Source organism: Vitis vinifera, chromosome 6, assembly GCF_030704535.1.
Source record: "Vitis vinifera cultivar Pinot Noir 40024 chromosome 6, ASM3070453v1".
Lineage (NCBI taxonomy): Eukaryota > Viridiplantae > Streptophyta > Magnoliopsida > Vitales > Vitaceae > Vitis > Vitis vinifera.
The window spans coordinates 21,367,678-21,388,649 of NC_081810.1; the positions used below are offsets into that span (position 1 = coordinate 21,367,678).

The following is a 20,972-nucleotide window of genomic DNA, read 5'->3' on the forward strand; positions in this document are numbered from 1 at the left end:
CTTTCTCTCATTATTCAAAACCTAAAATTCGTGCCATTATTTTTGTTTATTCTCCTGCTTATTCAAAATTACAAGAGGTTCACTCGTTTAAAGTGCAGAAAAAAGAATAAGATATGTGAAACAAATCTTATAAATGATGTTGGTCCCACACTCTCTTGGAATTTGAAGCATTTTTATTTTGATTCTAATATGTACTATTCCAAAGCATTTTCATAATCTCACTAATAATTTAGGGAAAAGTTATCAGTTCGTAGTTTGACGATCTATATTAATTCGCAATTCAATAGTTAAATCGATGATCACATCAAGATCGAACAAATGACATCATAAATATATTATTTATATATTATATAAAATTATATAAGACCCTAAAGCAGTGCATTCAATCAAGTAAAATAATGTATTATTTTCTCATATTCAATGGATTGTTTAAGGTTGATGGACTTGCCATGATATTTTACACTTGGATTTTTAAGTAGTTTTTTCACGTTACATCATGTGTCGATTTTACACATTTTAACCAAGTTTTTGGAGCAAAAAGTAAATTTTTGGCCCAAAGTTCGGCCCGAGTCCGTCCAAAAATTTTGGGCCAAAGCCCAGCGTATCATTGAGCAAGTCTTGGACTGATCTTCTAAGCCCAATATTGGCCCATGAATTGGCCCAAACCTGGCCCATGACTGGCTCAAAGGCTGCCCGGCTCGAGCTCGGCCAGCCCGGGCCGTTTACATGAAGTCTGACCATGATCAAATTAATTTAATAATCCTATCTACTGAAAGCCCATCTTTGTATTGTAGTTTCTTGGCTGCTCCACAGAGGGAAGAATTCATTGATGGTTCATCACTCATTGTGAAGCAATGTAGATAACAGTTTGAATACTTGAACATCATCAATGATAGTTTTATACATTGATATGAGAATAGTTTTAAGTCAATATTCATAAATTAGAAAGAATATGACATAGACACCAAATTCTCCTGCTTCCTATTTTGGTGTCTTCTCTTTTGTGGTTTTAGATTGCTAATCTTAGCTATTATAGTGCAATACTTACATCAAGTCTCACAGATACAGAATGGAATGCCCAGTTTGTGGTAAACACACTGAAAATATTTCAATTCTCATGAGATTCAACAGAGAAAGAAAATGACAAACAAAGAATACAACAATCTAAATCATGTAATTCTTTCTTATCTCACATGCATATATGAATACTATACACAATTCTCATTGGATGAAATACAAGTGCATGGAAAATGTTTGATCCAAACAGTAGTTTCTATTCGATTTCAGCATGGACATAATCAACGAAAACAAAATTCTTTTGGAGCTCATGCAAAGCATAAGCCAATGCAGAACTTAGAAGTGCCAGCCCAGCCAAGATGACCCGAATCCACATCTCTGAAGGAATCCCAGTGGTTGCACAGAAAACAACAGCGGCACCAATGAACAACTTCTGCATTGTCTGGAAGGTTGTATAAGCTCCTTTACAGGATGAACAGTTAAGAGTGTGCTGCTCAAATCTATCCAACATCTACAATATCAAATGAAATAAAAAATAAAAAAATCAAATCCATTGCATCAACTCAACACAAAACAGCAGTGCAGGCTTTAGAAGCCACATGAAAATGAAACCATTTCATTTAATTAAAAACTTTAATGAAGATCTCAAGTAATTAACCTTTTTTCTTTTCCTATATGGATTTGAATTTTTGCACTGAAATGCTTTGAAAATTGAAAGTCACTATTTATTCTAGTGGGAAGATAGTAGCAATGCTCATAAAAGGGTAACTTTCTGCCAAACCTGGCGTTTTGATAAGACTGTTGATGGCAAAGGTCCTTGATTTGAGATGCCAAACCAGTCAGGTTGGCTGTTCCCATGCCGCCTCAGCCAATTTCGAAATGCCAAGACGAAGCGATCGGATTGTGTGGGTGTAAATGTGATCTGTGTGTACTGCTCATTGACATCTGCAGAACCCTCCTTTGACTTTGAAAGGAATATCTTCTCTTGACCCTGAAGGACAATCATGTCTCCATCATATACCTTATTTGAAGTCCAGTGCTCATGCCATCTAGGAACCACCTGCCACAGCCACAAATCAAATATGAGGGAAATTCACTGATGTCCAATGATATAAACAGTAAAGAAAGTTATGACATAATTTTTAAGAAGTTCACTGATGTCCAATGATATAAACAGTAAAGAAAGTTATGACATAATTTTTAAGAAGTCTTGAGGGCAAGATTAGCCAGACTTCAGTTTCAAGCAGATGGCAACTGTTCAGTGTTTCAAGATAAGTGGAGAATGACAAATTTCCAGAAACATGAAGGAATGACGGAAAGTAGGTGATGATCTCCGTTTGATGGATGGTAGAATACTCCTTCCAATCAATGATTGGCAAGTCAAACACTGCTGTTGGACTTTTGTTGGACACTCAGCCAATCAATGACAAATCAAAGGTGGGTCTGAAAGTAGATTTTATCACTTTACCAAAGAATTAGAGTTCATCTATCCATAATGAACCAAACCACTCATTATTCTCCTATTATTTTTCCTAGAAGCACTTTCCTCTTACCCATCATATGTCGGGTTGGTTCAACTTCAGATTATTTTGTTTTCTTTATCAGGTGCCAAGCCATTTCAATAAGTGAAATATCAAAATGCTCAAACAACAGCTCTTAGATGAACTGAGTTTCTTCAAAATCGGTCTCACATCAGACAAACATCAAAATCTGAAAATTAAATATGTACCATATACTTCAGTGAAGAAATGGAGTGTTATGCTGCTATATATCTGTTCTTTATTTGAAAATAACCCAAGTAGTTCAGATTTGGAAAGTATCTTTCTTAAGAGATGCATTGATCAGGAAAAGGCTATGCTACAAATTTGGTACCATCCTGACCTTTCAATCCGGGCCATTCAAGTCTATGGTAAAATCTGGGTTGTTGAATGAGGGCACAACATATGCGATCTAAGTAAAAAAAAAAAAATGGGACCAAGATACAAAGCACTGAAACTAAGGTTCAAAGTAATGAGATCAAGGTACAAAGCTAATGAGACCACACACAAGGTACAAACTAATGCATGCCTGACACCTGCTGATTGGTGGTAACTTCTGGTATGGTAATGAAAAGGCATACAGTAAAACATGAGATGTAAATTAGAAGAAGATAATTAGATTTGCATTATGAGTTGCAATGCAATGGGAAATTAGAAGATGACCAATGATATGGGAACTGCATAGTGTGGCCAAATTGCAAATTTTAATCATGGTCCTGCAAATAAAGGACTTAGGTAAAGCCCCTTTCACTATTCCTAGTTATGGTATTAGTTTGATCTTTAGCTCTGGAGTTATCATACATGGGGTTACCTTCAATATTTTACTGTTCAGAACCAGACCAATAGATCTTAATCTGAGAGATGCTACCATTCTAGTAATTGATGTACATCCAAGATTTTATATTAATGGCATGAGGTTATTAGAGACTTGGAGTTGATGTCCAACACCACGACCCCTCTCCCTCTATCTTGAATAAAAGTCATTACCAAAATTACCTTATTGGTGAGAAGGGAAAAGACTATTGTAATTTGACATACGAGAAGCTCATCTAGATTCCTTTCTGAAAACTCTTATATATATCTGGGATCGAAAATGTATGAGAAGTTCATCTAAAAGAGTTCTTACCTGCCACCAAGCAGGCCCTGGCATAGAGAACTGGAAAAAGTTTCGAGCACTACAAACAATCGAACGAGTTTTCCCAGGTGCCATTGGTACATTGAAGGAACAAATCCATATCTTCCACTTCTGCTCACCAACTATGGGAAGCTTTGTATCTATCTCTATTCTGGAAAATGACATAAAAATAGAATAAACTTCAGAATGTGTTGTTAGTTGTTACCTAACGCTAAAATGCAAAGGTGAAGAAACTTTATTTGTTTATAGAAAAGCTACAATGCATGATGAAAAATTGCAGTCATGTTTGAATCTGTGCTCAAAGAACAGTTTTCCACTCTCAAAATTGGAGGAAAAAAAAGAAGAAGTTGCAGAGAGCTATTTACTGGAATTAATTAGCTGTTCGAGACACCACATATGGCTTAAAAGAAGCATGTTCCTAAATATTCTAGCTGTTTTCCTAGATTAACAATTGTTAAAGCCTTCCCTGAGAACAGATCCAACAACTCTCTACAACCAGTCAATGCCTAGAGAAAAATCCTTCCATCCTTACGACAACATTAAAAGAATTTAGACATTCTAACTGCAATAAGACAAGAAATGTCATTAGCTTTAAAACAAGGTATCAGAGAGAGTTTAGTCCTTTGGATGGACATCTTGTTGACTAATGTATAAGGGACATACTTCAGGCCAGAAAGAGAGAACCTGATACTTTGAAACATAAGTAACCTTGAGGCAATAACCATGAGCCTCTTGTCAAAGAGATTCTTATGCCTTGCATCCTTCCAAAACAATGGTTAAAATGATGCTTAAAACTTATTGAATGATGACAAGAATCAACTCAAGAATCCCAAATCAATCAAAAACAATAATCATAGCTACAACTTGATTAGTATCATCTAGTCATTAGAACAGGATCTGCAAGCTGGGTGCAAGTCAAGTCTTTGGTGTTTTGCATGTGGACTGTTTATATGGGAGTGGTCAACTTACTTATTCATATAATAACAAGGTGCAACAAATTTGGCACTGATTCGTGGGTTCCCATCATTTGCTCCAGCAAATCCCCCAGGGCCACTAGACTCCAACTTAAATGGCAAAGGCTTGGCTCTATCTCTTCTCCCTGTAACCTGTGAGCGATTCTTCTTAGTAAGCAGCCTGGAAAACCTATCCATTATATCATAGCTAAAGTGCCAAATAAGAAATAATCAAAGGGAGTCCTATAAAATATAGCATTCTGAAAGCAAGTGCCCTGAAATCAATTCCTCGTCCTACAATGTGTATTAAGAATTATAATGATAACATCTGCTACATGAACACCAGTATCCTCCAAATAAACATCCCCACCCCATCCCCCACAAAAAGTTACCAAATGATCGAGAAGCAGAGGATAATGCAGTCTACGAGGAAGAGGCACGTCATATATAGAATTAACACTTTACTTCGAGTCATGCACATCAGAAGTTCATAAGTAGGGAACATCAGATTACTTCTCATCTCAAGGAACAAATTTGTCCAAATTCAGCTAGAAAGAGAATAAAGAGTAAAAGCTACACCAGGCAGAGGTACAACAATTTGCTTTAGAAGACTTTTTATTGCCATATTTAGGACAAGGAGAACCTCAACCATAGTAACCCTCTACTCTCAGCTGCACATTTCTAATTGTTTCACAAAGTTGACACTAAGACAAAAGATGGTTGCCAAATTTTACTTCCAATATCCAGGTTCAAAGTGCTCCAACTTTCCATTAATGATTTCTAGGTAATCTAAAAACAGTAAATTATCTTTGAATACAACTTCTGTAAGTATCACCTTGGTATTGTGGTTTGGTCTTACAATGTAGATTGTGACTTTTTTTTTTCCCTTTAAGAAACCCCAAAGTAATTTTAACCCAACCAACATTATGGCAAGTAGAGAAATTTGTTAAATAAAGGGCATCTCTTAAATATTGAGAACAGTTCCAGCATATATTATACTATAAGAAAAAATTAAGTGCATTTAATTGGAAGGGCCTCACCCAATTGAAAAGGCCGCCTGGCAAAGATGAACAAACAACAATTTAGTCATCGATCAATATCCTTATATTCAAATATTTACCTTGTGATGTGCAAAATCAATGTGGGAAGGATCGGACACATTCTCCATCAGCGTATCATAGCCATAAAACAGATCTCGCTGAATTGTCACAGTTGAGAACTCGGGATTCTCGAACTCATCAGGCAGCCTAAAGAATTCAATTAAACATCTCATTAAAATAATCATAAGACAATTAATTTCTAATCAAATAAGGTTTGAATAATTGACCATCATCTGCATTGACTAATTTATGTTATAAATTATAAACTAAAAAAAAGATACAGAGATAATCAAGTACATTGGAGGCTTAGTTGCAGAAGCTCTTTCCCAACCGTTCTCATCCGGCCAAACAAAGAGCAGACCCTGAGAAACCATTGTAGGAAACCTTGTTGCGCAGGCCCTTGGAGACCCAACAGCACGAGCTTCAGGTCCTTCAGGCAAGGCCTGGGGAATCCGTTTGCAAGATCCACACTTGTCAAAGGACCATCCATGGTAAGAACATTGCAAGTAACCATTTTCATCAATTCTTCCCTCCTACAAAAGAAAAGAATCATCAAAATCAGGGTCTCTTAGATTATTCTACTATTTGGGTGTCAAGTGAAGCATATAGTTCCACTTAAAGTGAGGTCATTCAAGTCGTACAGCATGGTTGAGCAGAAAATATTATGACCAGATTGGTTGTTGGGAAAACAAAGGAAAATGAGAAGAAATCAAACTTGTTCATCCTTTACAGAATGAGAAAGGGAAAGCTTCCATTCAGCTGAGGAAGCAACCCAAAAAGTAGGAATCCCAAGTTCCTCTGTACTTCCCAGCAACCAACCAACCAGCAGGTTAAGTCCAAAAATTCCATTATATTTTCTTGCCCCCATTTCCTGGAAAACAAAAGAGAGCAAAACTTCAATTGAAGAAAATTACAGATAATGGGGCGAGGCGGTGCGGGCACTTGTCATCAAAGGCAACCCATTCAGCAGTAGATTTATCCTTCCAGAGAACGATGTCTCGGCCAAGAAGCTGAAACGGGGTCGGGCGATTAGTGTCCAGGTCCTCAATTAGCGACACTGGATACCAGTGATCTCTCCACAAGAACTTGGAAGACGACGACGACCTCTCATCATCAACCGCAACAACTTCATCCTCACGTTCTTCATTGGATTGATCTGAGGTCACAGGCTGGGTGGGAGGAGCAGCCACCCTCAAGGGAGAGAAAGTCAGTGATCTGGTTGTTCTAAAGGAAGGGTTCGTTGGTTTGGAGGGATGAGAGGAGAGGAAGCAGGTGGTGGAATTGGGAAAGAGGCCAGGGAGTGCGGCTGTAGTAGCACAACCGTAGAGAAGGAAAGCCATTTTCCAGCTCTGTGAGATGGAGGAGTGGCTTCAGATTTTTAGAGAAACCGTTTGCGTACAAGTCTGGAATTCTTCTGGAGCCGTTATTTACAGTGAGAAGGAGACAGAACAGCGAGTCGACTCAATTGAGTTGCGGCGTGTGTAAAAAGAGTGGGATTTTTACCGGCATGGTCGGAGACTGTTTGCTACTTTTCTTAGGAATTCATTGGACCACGTGGCGCAATGATAACCATTTATTACCTTCTTCACTCATTATATTTGAACTTTCCAGAAATTTCTTTTCATTGTAAATTACAAAAAATTGCAGATACGCGTGACTTAATTAACTTCCTTGATTTTACATTTTACGTTTCGAGAATTGGTTCATAGAAAGATTGTGTTTAGCATCTCACAGTTATTAGGATTTTTTTTTTTTTAAAAGACATTAGGAAAAAAAAAAAATTCAAATGAGTATGAGTGGGTCAAAACAAAATTTAATCAGAATACTTATTCAAATATGGTGATGATAATTGATGATCTAAATCAATCCATTTCAGTGTTACTGGTAATGGGAGTGAAAAGGGTTTTGGCAACGGGAGTTCAACACGTAACATTTGAAAGGGAATTGAAGAAGTTTTAAGCGGGGAGGGTCTAAAAACTTCAAGAACCATCACTGATTGCTTCTCCAATCAAGCTATTGATGGAACAAATGGACAAAAAAAATCTCCAACCTAGCATTTTCGCAATGGAAGGTGAGGGCAGCTGTGGAAGCAAAAGCCAACAAGGTCAAATTGGCTTATTCGCCTCTACTGTGAGAATTGGGGCACCCTTTTTCTCCTTCTGGTAGGTTTGGCCACCAGCTTTCCCTGTCCCATTCTCATGACATGCCGTGGGAATCCGGAACAAGCAGCTTCTTCTTTGGCACCGTTTCCAACTTGGCCATGGATTTTTGGGGTGTGCTATTATTTCTTTTGATGGCTGATCTCACAGCTTCATGCTGAGCCCTCTGTGGAGCAGCTGAAAGCTAGCTTCAAGGGGTGTACCTTTATTTCATTCTCTCCTTATTTCATTCACCAAATCTCAAGAGAATAACATATGGTGTGTACCTTTAGTGAAACTGATACAAAAGAAACAGTGACATTAATAGCAACCATCGATGCTACCTTAAAGGAATATCTTATCACAAAATAAAATTACTTCTTTCGGTAGTCCCGGTGATCAGGTCCAATATCATGCGAACCAGTGTTTAAGTAAGGCCCTCGAATTATTGCCTGGGGTGGCAGTGGTTTTGATGAATCAATCACCGGCTTGCTCTTCAAGGCCCTGGATCATGCAAACCATCTTTACTTCAACTTCCACAAAGGCAGTGGAATGGGAATTTCAAAAACAATAAACTAGTTAAAATGAAGTATGCTTACACCAAGTAGTAGGGAAATGCCAAGCCTGCAGCTGCAAAAGCTAGTAAGCCTGTCGCAAGAATAACATTCCTTGATCGGGACACAGACATCGCCAATGAAGGCTAACAAGTGATCCTAAAAGACATGAATAAAAAACTTCAGTCTAACAACTGATCCTAAAAGACATGAATAATATATATATATATATATATATATATATATATATATATTATTTTTTGTATATAGAATAACAACATAATATAAAAAAATTTATTTATAAATTTTGAATATTGTTAAGTGAAAGAGAAATTTCATATATATATATTTTTTTAAATAGAAAATATTGGATTGCAATATAATTTTTATTTTAAATATTGAAAAAAAAATATATATATATATATTACATTTTATTTTATTTTATTCATTTTACAAACTAAATATAGGTCTGGCATAACATATATTATTAGCTATACTACCTTAAGATATCATGTACATTGTATTTAATATCCAAGGATATTATATTCTATTGAAAATTATATTGTAAGATATGTATTTCTTATTCAACGGGATATGATATTTTAGGATATATATATATATATCTTTTCCTATCCTATCCCCCAAACCAAATGTGGCCTAAATGTACATGTAATCAATTATTTCCACATAGGCTGGCAATTTATTCAGTTTAGGTACCACATTGTAAAGAAAGGATGATTAAACACTTCCATTGATGGTGCCTAAAAAATCACACGAAATTTCCTTAACAGTCATAATGAACTTCAAAAACTTTTTTTGGCCTCTCCAGTCCAAAGCAGAAGGAATCTTAAAAGAAACAAAGCTAGGCCTTGTACACCAAAATATATAAGGAAAAATATATAATCTACTAATGAAGTATGGTTCACAGTATCCTCTTTCTTTCCCATGGCCTGTAATAGTCTGCTTAGATACCTTATAAAGGAAAGTGCAACAATTAAGTCAAGAAAAATTAAACTCTCTCTCTCACTTGTGGACCCTAGAGAACAGAGATGGAGGGTTTTTTCTTCTAACCACCACAAAACCTCATAGCACTTAATCCCTCTAGTTTGATGACACGAAAAATGAAAAAGACCAAGATGGGAAAGACTAAGGCCAGTTCAGAATTGGATGAAATCAATAAAATCAACGAATTGCTTTTAAGTAAAAATGTTTAGATGCCAATAAGTAGGGTGTTTTTCCTGCTTAGACCAGGTGTTTGTTCAGCTAATAGCATTGACTGAATGCACATCACCTTAATATATAATTGCAATTCATAACTATGCATTGCCAAGTGGAAGTGCCATGCATCTGTATGGCACATAAACCCCTATACTGATTAGGAAAATAACATAATAAAATCATCATGTTGAGATGAGGAGGACTTGAGATAAAATCAAAACAATGGAATTCAAACAAAACTTTTCATTTTATATATATATATATATATATATATATATATAAGAATGGAATTCAAACAAAACTTAGCAAATGGTCCAGCTAATTGCATGTGTTAACACATTTTCCTTTTTGATAGGCAAAGAGAATATTATGAAAAGCACTAAAAGAAAAAAGGGGTTACCCTGTACAACATGTGCTATCACATAAGTACCTACAGAAAATCTCTTGGATGGTAAACCTTTTTCTTTACTAGACATTACCTAGGATAGCAATCAACTTTGAGATCATTTGTATAACCAATTCAAGTTAATGGAAAATATTAAAAGATGGCTACAAGGCAGGAAATGCTTCATAGTAAAAGTAGAATATTGGGGACTGCACAAGCAATATATTCAAAAAATGAATTTTGCCCAACTTTGGATGCAAGGATGGATGGACTTCAACACATGAAATACATATGTAACAAGAAATAAAGCACTTTTGATAAGTAGGGGTGACACCAAAGTGACAATGGGATGTAGAGAACTCTCCTAAGAGAAATTTTCCGAGTGCCATAAAAATTGACTAATACATCAGCAACACAGAGCAAATTCGTTCAAATTAAAAGGCATTAAAAGAACAAGCCAAAGGTTAAACCGATCACCAGCAAATGAAGCAAAACAGACATGCCAACCAATTATTCAACACAAGATAGTGACCCCCGGATGGATGGTGAAAAAAGATTTGTCTAGCTGAACCATCAACAGAATTTAAGGGTGTGCTCACTTACGTGCACAGTGCACTCAATCAGTGCTTGCTGACAGGAAACTTACAAAACTAGAACAAAGATAGAAATCTGTTACTTCGATAATGGAGCTCTAAAATCATACTACAGAAAATCATTTTAATGATTATTTCCATAACCCATTCGTTATAAACATTTTATAAACCCTATCCAATCACTCAGATACCAAATTGCCCCATATCTACTCTCAATCAAAATCATTATAACGATTATTCTGTTTATCATTTGCAGAAACAAAAACAGGAAAGAAAAAAAAAATCAGGAATCACATCTAGGAATCTTGAGCTTGTCATCAGAAAAACACTTCACGAATTCAAGAAAAGAAACATAGCCCATTTCCGGAATATCTGTAAATAATAGAATACGTGATTAACTTCAATTTCTACAAATAATCGGTTCTCTGTTTAGAGCGTGAGAGTGAAGCAAAACCCTAGTTCAGAAACAATGTTCCGATTTCATATAATCTGAGAAATAATGGAGTTGAATGCAAGAAGAAAATGGATTTACCTGTTAATGATATGAGCCCTTTCAAATTTCCACTCCCGCCGATTGCTTTGAGAGACAAAGAGACTCGACGAGTTCAGAGTAGAATCAGGGCGAATTTGATAAAGGAAGGGGTCTGTTCTTGTATAATGCCATGTACCATGAGACGAAGGGTAATATTGCCATATGATTAATTCTGATCCGTTGATCGTGAATTACAATAAATTGAAGCTGTTTTTATGGGCATCGTGAGAATGACAACGGAGGGAATTCCGGACGGGTAACCCTATCTCATTCATGGTCCCATTTATTTATGTCTATTCCCAAAAAAAAAATTTAAAATGCCTGTATGTTTCAAATTTTTCATTTTTGAAATTTAAATTTTATTAAAAATAAATATAATTTATAAATAAAGAAATATTAAAAATATTTATAATTTATTTTTTAAAAAAAACATATTTTATTTATGTAAAAAAATAACAAAAAAAATTAATTAAAATAATTTTTTATTTAAATTATATATAATTGAGGTGAGACAAAATCATACTGTCCCAAACTCTTTTTTAAAAAAATAAAAAATAAAAAATTAATCCCTTCTTAAATCATTTATCCTTATTTCAAATCCTTATTATTTATGTATAAAAAACTTGTTTTAATTGTTTTATTAGGAAAAATTAATTTTATGCAAACTTTGATTTTTCATTTTTTTTTTTGTAAATTGTTTCTAAAAATAAAAAATGATATGAATTATGTATAATGTAAGAGTTTCTTGATTTATTTTTTAAAAATAATGATTTTAAAAAATGAGGTGTTAAAACTTTTTTAATTCAAATTTAAAAAATTTTGAAAATGATTTTTAAGATTATAAAATAAATTAATTCTATTTGATGCAAAAGTGATTATTAATTTTATTTTTAAAAATGGAAAAATAAGAAGTGTAAAAAGCAGCACCTAGGAAACAAATTGAGATAAGTACGGGGAGACCAATTCTACACATTCCGCCGTAAAGAAGTCAACATTTTGCCTAAAAGATTCCGAGCCCATCTGGTCCGGTCTAAGACTGGACTTAAATTTTCCATCTGGTCCAATATTAAAAGCCCAACCCAGCCCATGAGTTCCTGCTTTAAAATCCTCCACACAAAGAATAAGCGTCGAGTGAAGCTACACTTTCACCAAAATGCAGAAGTCGATGCCAATCGTTATGCGCTTGGACCTTAAAAAGTATTTTTTTAAAATAAAATAAAATTTATAAAATATTTTAAAAAATCTGAAAACAACTTGTAATATTAAAGAATTACTTCCACTATTTTATGAAGAAACACATCTCATATAAATACATCAAAGATCAAAACCTGGTCCGAGGGGCACTAAAATACATCTAAATCCAAGCCCAAGTTGAAAACATGCTACAATCAATCCAAGCCAGAAATTTTCGATTTAACCAATTTTTCTTCAAAGAAAAATTGTGGTGGACAAATCCATATCAAGGAATGTTGGAATTGATTCAAAGACTAGAGATAGGGGGTAGGATAAGAGAGCTAAAAGATAATCAGAATCAAATGAACCAATTAAGTTGGCTTGAAACCCATCCAACTCTCCCACTTGCATGATATAACTTCATTTCCATAAACGAAAATAGACAGCAACACCACAACTGTCAGTGTAGGATTTGAGGATGCCAACCATTTTCAATAATGTCATTGAAAGTGATGGCTTTCTCTTTCAACCCTTACGCACCCAGAAAAATGTGCCAACTGTCTTGGACCTCTCAGCCTCTCATATAAAAATTCAGATTTCTGATTTGGTAATCTTTTAGTCCAAAACTTGAAACTACAGCCAGTCTTCAGGATAGAAAATCAAAAGAAAATTGAAAAAAGCATACAACGCAGCACAAACAACACACCATCCCTATTCCTGTGATTTCCAGTAATTGGAAAACCAGTACCACAGAATAAAACAACATTCCTGAAACTACAGCCAGTCTTCTGGATAGGAAATCAAAAGAAGAAAATTGAACAAAGCATACAACACAGCACATACACACCATTCCTAATCCTATGATTTCCAGTAATGGGAAAACCAGTACCACAGAATAACACAACAGAATAAATTAATTAAAGAAATATATTCCACCCCACAGAAGCAGAAACCCCATAGTAAAATCCATCTCAATTCTACAAAGGACCAACGACATTTGAGTCATCAACAGAGTTCAAGGTTTTAAAAAGATGCAACAGTCTAGCATTAGTTTCTCCATGAAAGGGGAATAGAAGAGTACAATACCCAACAATTCAAACATGTTTCAACTTTCTACGCAGATAGTAGAAACCTGAAGTATAATTGCTTGTTTTTTTTTTTTTTTTCTTTTCCTGGGACATTTAGGAGGGATGTAATTGAGTAAAACATCACTTAGCAAGCAAGCCCTGCTGAGCTTGATTCTCCTGCTGCTGCTGATAGTTCAGAGGCCTCCTGAAGAGCATGATGTGTGGCTCAGGGCGATGAATTGCATAGTGGACCCACCCACGGCTCTGCTGAACCCCAATAGCACGCCATTCATTCTGAAATCAACCCAACAAAATATCAACTTTAGGGCTGCAGAAGATTGAAATTTTTTTCTTTTTCAATAGAAAAAACCGCACTGTTTAGAAGCAGAAAGAGAGGAAAAAATAATTGCCCTTTCTGCAATGGTTTCTGATCACTCTCTTGTTCAATTGCAAGAGTAATTGGAGGACAAGAAATCAACATCTAGAATCCTATGTCTCTTGTTTTAGAAAATCCTCTGTTTGATTGCTGAGAAAATGGAATGAAAGAAACAAAATTTTGAGTCATGGATTTACTGTCATTTTGCTTCCACCAATGACAAAAAACCAAAAGAAAATCCAACAAATCCAAAGTCATATAATACAGTTTTCTATTTTCCTACAATTTCCCAAACCAAACAGAACCCAGATGAAAAACTCAACCCCAGCAAACCAAACACCCTTATTCCGCGGGGTGAATTTTTTTCCAGTCGCTAAAAAGGGGAAAGAGATTTAAGATCCAAGACTTTATTTTCAATTTTTTTTTTTTTTTTCTAAAACTGTATTGTTTCAGCAACCAAACACAGAATCAAAACTAAAAGAAATCTTCGAACCCTAAATTTCAGATCCAACGACACTCACTTCCGAGAGAAGCCGATTCTTCTGGAGCAGTTTGGCCACTTCAGGAGGAAGAACCACATGCCTGTACATAATCCACATCTTCAAACAATTCTCCCAAGAACCCAAAAAAATAGGTACAAAATGCAATCAAATTACTATGAAACTATTACCTGTACTCGTAGGTGTCATCAAAGTACTTCTCAGAGTACTGGATCTGACCCATTTCCCTCACCGTTCTTGATTCAGATTCTACAGATGAACAACTAGGGTTTACTCGGTTCTTGATTTGATCTGTGAAAAAGCAAGAAAAAGTAAAGAAACGTAAATATAAATTCTACGAATAAACTGATTGGCTGTCAAGGAAATGAAAGGTGGAGAAAGTCCGAGAAAGATTCATACTCAGCGAGAGGGAGAGATACTTCAAAACGACTGTGGAGAAGACGGTGGAGCGCCTTTAAAATGGGTAAGTCCCGACTCCTGGGGGCATAAAGGTAAAAATACTTGCCAAAAATGCTTCTTTTTTAATTTGAGAAACAACTCTGATTTTTGAATTTCAAAATCCGAATCTCCCTCCCTGATTACTCACGTAATCATTTCACTACAACGGTATAATTTTTTTTTTTCTTTTCCTTTTTAATTAAAATTGGAATTCCATCCATTATGGAAATTTGAGGAGACCGTTGCTGGTGATGATTAAAAAATATTAATTGAAAAGCCTATGACAAGTGTCTAACTCAGTTGAGAATTGAGTATGAAAGATTTTAAAATTTTGTTATTCCTAACAAAATTTGTTTAACGGTATTTTTAGAGGGAACTTTTACTATATAAAACAATTTTTTTTTAAAGAAAAATATGATATTTGATCAAATTTAGAAAATATTTTAAAAAAATTAAAAATTCACTTATAATATTTTATAAACAGATATTTGATAAGTAATTCCCTCGAAAAAAACAATTTTATAGAGATTTTTATTATCAAAATCATTCTAAATATGAAAATAAGATATTTTAAATAATTGTGTTTTATTAAGGTTACGTTTGGTTCTCATAAATTTTGAAGAAAAGAAAATAAAAAATAATTTTAAACTCAATAAATCATTTTTATATGTTTCTTTAAATTCATTTTACTTATTTTTCTCTATTATATAAAAATTAAATAAATTTAAATTTAAAATTTTTAATTATTTTTTATTTATATAATATATTATTGATAGTGAGACCAAATAAATAAATAAATAATCATTTTTTTATTTTCTTTCCTTAATACTTTTTAGGAACCAAATATAACTTCAAGGAAACTAACATTTGGCATGAGATATATACATATACAGAGATGATTGTGGGTTTAGTAACAAATAATCGATCAAATTCAAAGATTTATGATATACAAATAATAAAGTTTAGCTATCAATTATTTGTCATTCTATTAATCAATTTCGCTTTTTGAAGATTATAATAATCCTAGAAAGCTTTTGCTAAATCCTCTCATTATTTAGCAACATTATCCTTTGTAAAAGCATGGTCAAAACATATCTTCCAAATTATAAATTAAACCACACAAGGCATTCCCCTAATTTTGTGTTTGAGATATATGTACTTAATCAAGCGATTAAGCATCTCACATATGGAGGGCAAACTAACCCCTCTAATTCTTACTCATCCCAAATTTGCATCATAAGCCATCAAGCCATGTCCAACTTATATAAGTTAGTATTAAAAACTTTCATCATTTTTCTAGTTGGCTTCTTTTGTTTCTAAGTTTCCTTTTATTTTCTTGTGCTTGTCATTACTCATGTTAGTATCATGTATTCCACTTGGAAGCACAAGGCTTATTCCGATCAACATATTTTCCACATGGACTAGCAAAAGTTCCTTGTGTTGCTTTGAGCTATAATTTGATGTTTTTGGAAGAGTTTAATGATTTTGTTGAAGACTATAATAGAGTCAAGCATATAGAGGTATATATAGCCATTTGGGTCTTACGATCTCGATCGGTTTCTTATCATTTTATGTTTAGAATGCTATGTTAGAGAATGAAAATAAGAAATCGATAAAAAAATTCATAAATCATATATTACTTTTATTGAAATTTTAATTCATTCATTTATGTGATATTATGATTTATCTTCATTCCCATCCCATTTCCATTTCTATTTCCAAATACCAAACACACTCTTAAAAAGAGTTACAAATAAATTTAAGGCTTTTGTGTACATTTGGTTGGGTTCGATTGCCCAAGCCTAAAATTTTTTGAAGTCTTTTTTTTTTTTTTTTTCCACTTCATTTTTAAAGCAAGTTGCTTTAAAATTTAAGACATTTTTAAAGTTGTTTACTTTTTAGCTTATATGATTTTTTTTTTCTAGTTTTATCTTCATAAAAAAGTCACTTTTTAGGTCTTCTATTTTAAATTTTTAGTTTTGTTATAATGCTCAAACCTCCTTTCTCTTTCTCTCTCTCTCTCACAAAAAAAAAAAAAAAAAAAGAAGAAAAATGAATTTATCATAAATTAGCAAAATTGTCACAAAGAAAATGTGGAATATAACCGAGATATATTCTGTTTTTGTCTATTTTTTTCTCTTATTTCAAGAAAAATTAGATCTTAATTTTTTCAATGTATTATTTTCTAAAAATGAAACTAAGAATACAAAAATCACTTCATTTTGATAAAAGGAAAATTAAAATATATCTACAAAGTTCCAAAATCAAAACCAAAATTCAACCACATGTTGGTATTTCTATCTCATAACTCATCTAATTCTATACAAAATTAAATTCGATAAACTTTCATAAATTCATTGTTCAAAAATGAAAACAACAACATTAAAATCATAAGGCTTAATTAGTAATAACAACAATAAGTCAACTATAGTACAAGAAAAACAAAATAAGTCAATTATCTCAACAGCAAATTTTCAAAATTCAATCCCTTATATTACAAGAAAATCGAAATAAGTCAACTATCATCAAATTCCATTGAAATTGTTTCCATTCGAATACTAAAATATAATTTACCTCATCTCGATATCCACTAGAATCAATTGCAATTAATTTAAAAAACTAAATAAAATGTTAGCATTCTATATTCACCAAAATATAAGCATGGAATGTGATGAACCTAGGATCATAATACGTATAAGTAATCTTAAATCAATGATTAATTCCATGGACCTAAGATCCTATTAAGTACGAGTTATCCTAAATCAATGATCCTTAGGGCCAATGAAAGGACATCAATCAATGCATTAGATACCTAAAGGTTTCCTAAGGGATTCAAATTTAATGGGATGTAAAAGCTTAGTCATAATTAATGTTAGTTAATTAATTTTTAGTAAGGATATACTCTAAAGACATAACCAAAAACACTCCTCCAAAATCCATGACCTATAATTAATAAAGACTCTAGCCACTAACAATAAAGTCCTATGAAGAAAATAAACATAACTAGATAAACTTTAAGGACTAAGATCGATATAACACAAAGGATAAAGATGAACACTAAGACAATACCCTAGACATGGAACAAAATGTGTTATTGACAAGTTAAAAGTTCTTAAAGATTTCCTAGGAGGTGAAGTCCTAAGAAATCCAAAGGAGTTTCCCATCTAAATTCTACGAAATTCCAAACATGTTTTTCCTGCATCTTTAAGAAGAATTTCATATGAACTTTCCAATGAGAATTATTATTTCTATCAAAATATGAAGGATTATTGGTGGAAGATTCCACTCTTTGTGGTTCCATGAGTCTTGATCTTTACAAGAATTGAAAAAAAAAATAGATTTTAAAAATTTTCTTACTCTTATAACAATTAAAAGTTTGAGGGATTTTATGTTACAAAACTACCTAAAGAAAAGAGAGGTAGGAAAGGTGAATACGCAGTCATTTAATATTTTCCTAAATAATCGTCTTTTTAATTTTTGTAAGTTTTTTGGTTATGATATATTTAATTAAATAATAAAAATTATCAATCATACAAATAGACACATGATTTATACGGAAAACCATCCACAAAGCCTAAGACTTCATAGTTCCATGGTGGCTTTGCATTGTTACTCCAATGAGGATTATTATTTCCATCAAAATATGAAGGATTATTCATAGAAGATTCCACTTGAACCTACACTTGTTCTCATATTTGTGATGCAACACCTCTGTACTTCTTAGTGGACTCCTCGATAACTTGAGAGGATGTGATTTACTATTACAAACTTAATGAAAAATGATATTACTTTTGAGAGCATTGAGTTAAATATAAAAAATAATGATGTTATACTTTCGGGCACATCAATTCAAAAACACATTACCATAAGGCATATTTATAATTGAGAAACCCTAGTGGGATTGAACAAATTTAGAAATCATAATATATCAAATTCAATTTAGGGACTCGATGAAATTGAAAAAGTTTTAGACTTTGGCGAAATAAAGCTTAAGTGTTCCTATTTAAATTTTCATTATTTATTTATTTTTCAGTCTCAATTTTCCTTTTACTTTACACTTTTTAAACGTCATTAAGCTCCACATAATTTCACAATATTTATTGAGAAAATAAAGCTAATCTAATTAAGAGAAACATCCAAGAGGGAGGTGAGGAGGGGATGAATTGGATTTTTGAAAACATTTTTCAAGCACAACAATTTTAAGCAAAATAAAGCATAAAAGTAAAGAGATTGAGTTAGGAAGAGCAAACACTAATTTTATAGTGGTTCAACACCCCTTGCCTATGACCACTCTCCTCAAGCTCCTAACTAAGTGAGAGTTTCACTATCCTTGAAGCTTTAACCAAGTTTTCAATGCTTTACACTTGAATTTAAGTTCCAATGGGCTTTTACATAATCCATTTAAGTCTCTACCAACTTGAAACTTTCAACACTCACTAAATCACTTTAAGAAAAATTGAAAACCTCTTAACCTAGCCCACTTAATGCTCAAATACAAGGAAAGGCTAGGATGAATGATAAGGTGCACTAAATGGTATGCAAGTGAAGAGTTAATGTACCAAATGAAAGAAATGAGAGCTTTGAATGAGGAATAGGTAGGTAGATAATTGATTGTAAGTGTTATCTTTCTCATCAATGAATTGAAACTCTCTATTTATAGGTTTCTAGTTTCAGGTACCAAAAAAGCCAAAAAATGGTCTCATTTGGTCGAGCTCCAATTTATCTAGTTGACTAGTCGTTGGACATTAAATGCACTACAAGTGACTGTTGGACCTCTATCGAGAAGACCTACCCCTCAACTGGGAGAGGTCTCACCCTTGACTAAGAATGCATAGCCACTAGAAAAGAGAAGATTTTTGTATCCCTCAACTAGTCCTCGATTGGTTATCTGATCGATTGACTAGTCTCGTTGACCAATTCACATATTTTGGCTCGAAAACCTTTTTTTTTTTTTTTTTCTATTTCTTTCATTTCTAACACTTAGGCAAGGTCTTTAAGTATAGTAATGTGTCATTTTTAGAACAGTTTACCTAAGGTTCGTATAAAAAAACTCGAGTTTTAATAAAAATCTAACTTTAATGCATAAATCGAGTTTTTAAGGATGCATGAATTGGTATGAATATCCTAAGTGCATCAATGCATTTATTTACATATATTTCCTAATATTGAATAATCTTCTTGCATTCTTGATCTTGCATCTCTTCCGTCTTTTGATGAATGATTTATATTTCCAAATGATTTTCAAAATTAATGTCGGTCACTCAACTTGATTTTAAACCATTAGCAAACTTAATCATGATTTGTTATTATCAAAACTTCACTTAGGATTACCCATGGGCTAGCATTTACTTATGCTATCCATAGATGAATTTTCAACAATCTTGAGTCTTCACGAGCAATGTAATCATAGGAAAACACAGAGTCATGAATCATGATAAATGGAATAAAATTGTGAACTTAACTAAATAAAATAATGTCGTAAACCTAACCTAACCTAACCCTGCTTGAATTAATGCTTTAATCAAAGATGTCATTTTGTTTCTAATTACTTTATCATCTCACTGTTGAGCTATAGGAATAATTTGATTCAAATGATATATGGTTCATGGGTGAGTAGTAGTATTGTTTCCTTTTTTTTCTTTTTTCCCATATATATATTTTTGTTACTTCATTGCTCATTTTTTTAGTGACCATAATTTAATGACATTAAATTAATCATGGATGATTATATCATTTTTTTTCAATAAATAAATAAATGCAAAGCGATTAAGAGTTTAAAGGAATATGTTGTGTAATATTAATAGTCAAGTGAGATTTTTTATTTATTGTTTTATTTAGTGAAAAAGAAGTCAAATTATAAAAAATATTTTACCTATTTTCTTGTATTACAATATTTTTTAACAATTTAAATTACTAGATTGGCTTTGTGTTGTTACTTCAATAAATTAATGCTTTATCAACCACCAAATCATTTACTAAAAGATCAAGATTTGTCACTCTAACTTTTATTGATGGCCTACGATGATTCTTACTAAGATATCATTCAAGGAAAGACTTTAGCCATGATTAATAGGTGGATGTCACTAAAAAGTTACAATTATGCTACCCACGACACCTTATTAAAGTTATATATTAAGAATCCGTAGAACTTCTCATAGCCATCATTGAAAATTCTTACTAAGAACTTATTAAAGTTCTCTTTTGAGCCCCTTTGCTTCCACCTCACTATCTAGAGGACATTGAGGGACATGTACA

At 33.2% G+C, this 20,972-nt stretch overlaps 2 protein-coding genes across 3 annotated transcripts; both read right to left on the reverse strand.

Moving 5' to 3' along the window:
* Positions 1–1,155: 1,155 nt before the first annotated feature.
* On the reverse strand, positions 1,156–8,104 carry LOC100256831 (pheophorbide a oxygenase, chloroplastic). Of its 2 annotated transcripts, XM_002274174.5 has the most exons (7): positions 6,658–8,099; positions 6,041–6,276; positions 5,764–5,890; positions 4,660–4,796; positions 3,682–3,841; positions 1,799–2,077; positions 1,156–1,528 (listed from the first exon to the last, which is right to left on the reverse strand). In XM_002274174.5, the coding sequence occupies exons 1-7, from the start codon at positions 7,081–7,083 to the stop codon at positions 1,274–1,276; spliced, it is 1,620 nt and encodes a 539-aa protein (XP_002274210.1). In that variant the 5' UTR covers positions 7,084–8,099; the 3' UTR covers positions 1,156–1,273. The 2 variants fall into 2 exon arrangements, with proteins under 2 accessions (XP_002274210.1, XP_059593615.1); XM_059737632.1 differs by lacking the exons at positions 3,682–3,841; positions 4,660–4,796 and having other exon boundaries at positions 6,658–8,104.
* Positions 8,105–13,245: 5,141 nt separating this feature from the next.
* On the reverse strand, positions 13,246–14,809 carry LOC100261930 (cyclin-dependent kinases regulatory subunit 1). Its single transcript, XM_002274001.5, has 4 exons — positions 14,679–14,809; positions 14,450–14,570; positions 14,301–14,361; positions 13,246–13,697 (listed from the first exon to the last, which is right to left on the reverse strand). Exons 2-4 carry the CDS (start codon positions 14,500–14,502, stop codon positions 13,545–13,547), a joined length of 267 nt encoding a protein of 88 aa, XP_002274037.1. The 5' UTR covers positions 14,503–14,570; positions 14,679–14,809; the 3' UTR covers positions 13,246–13,544.
* Between the last annotated feature and the right edge of the window lie 6,163 nt (positions 14,810–20,972).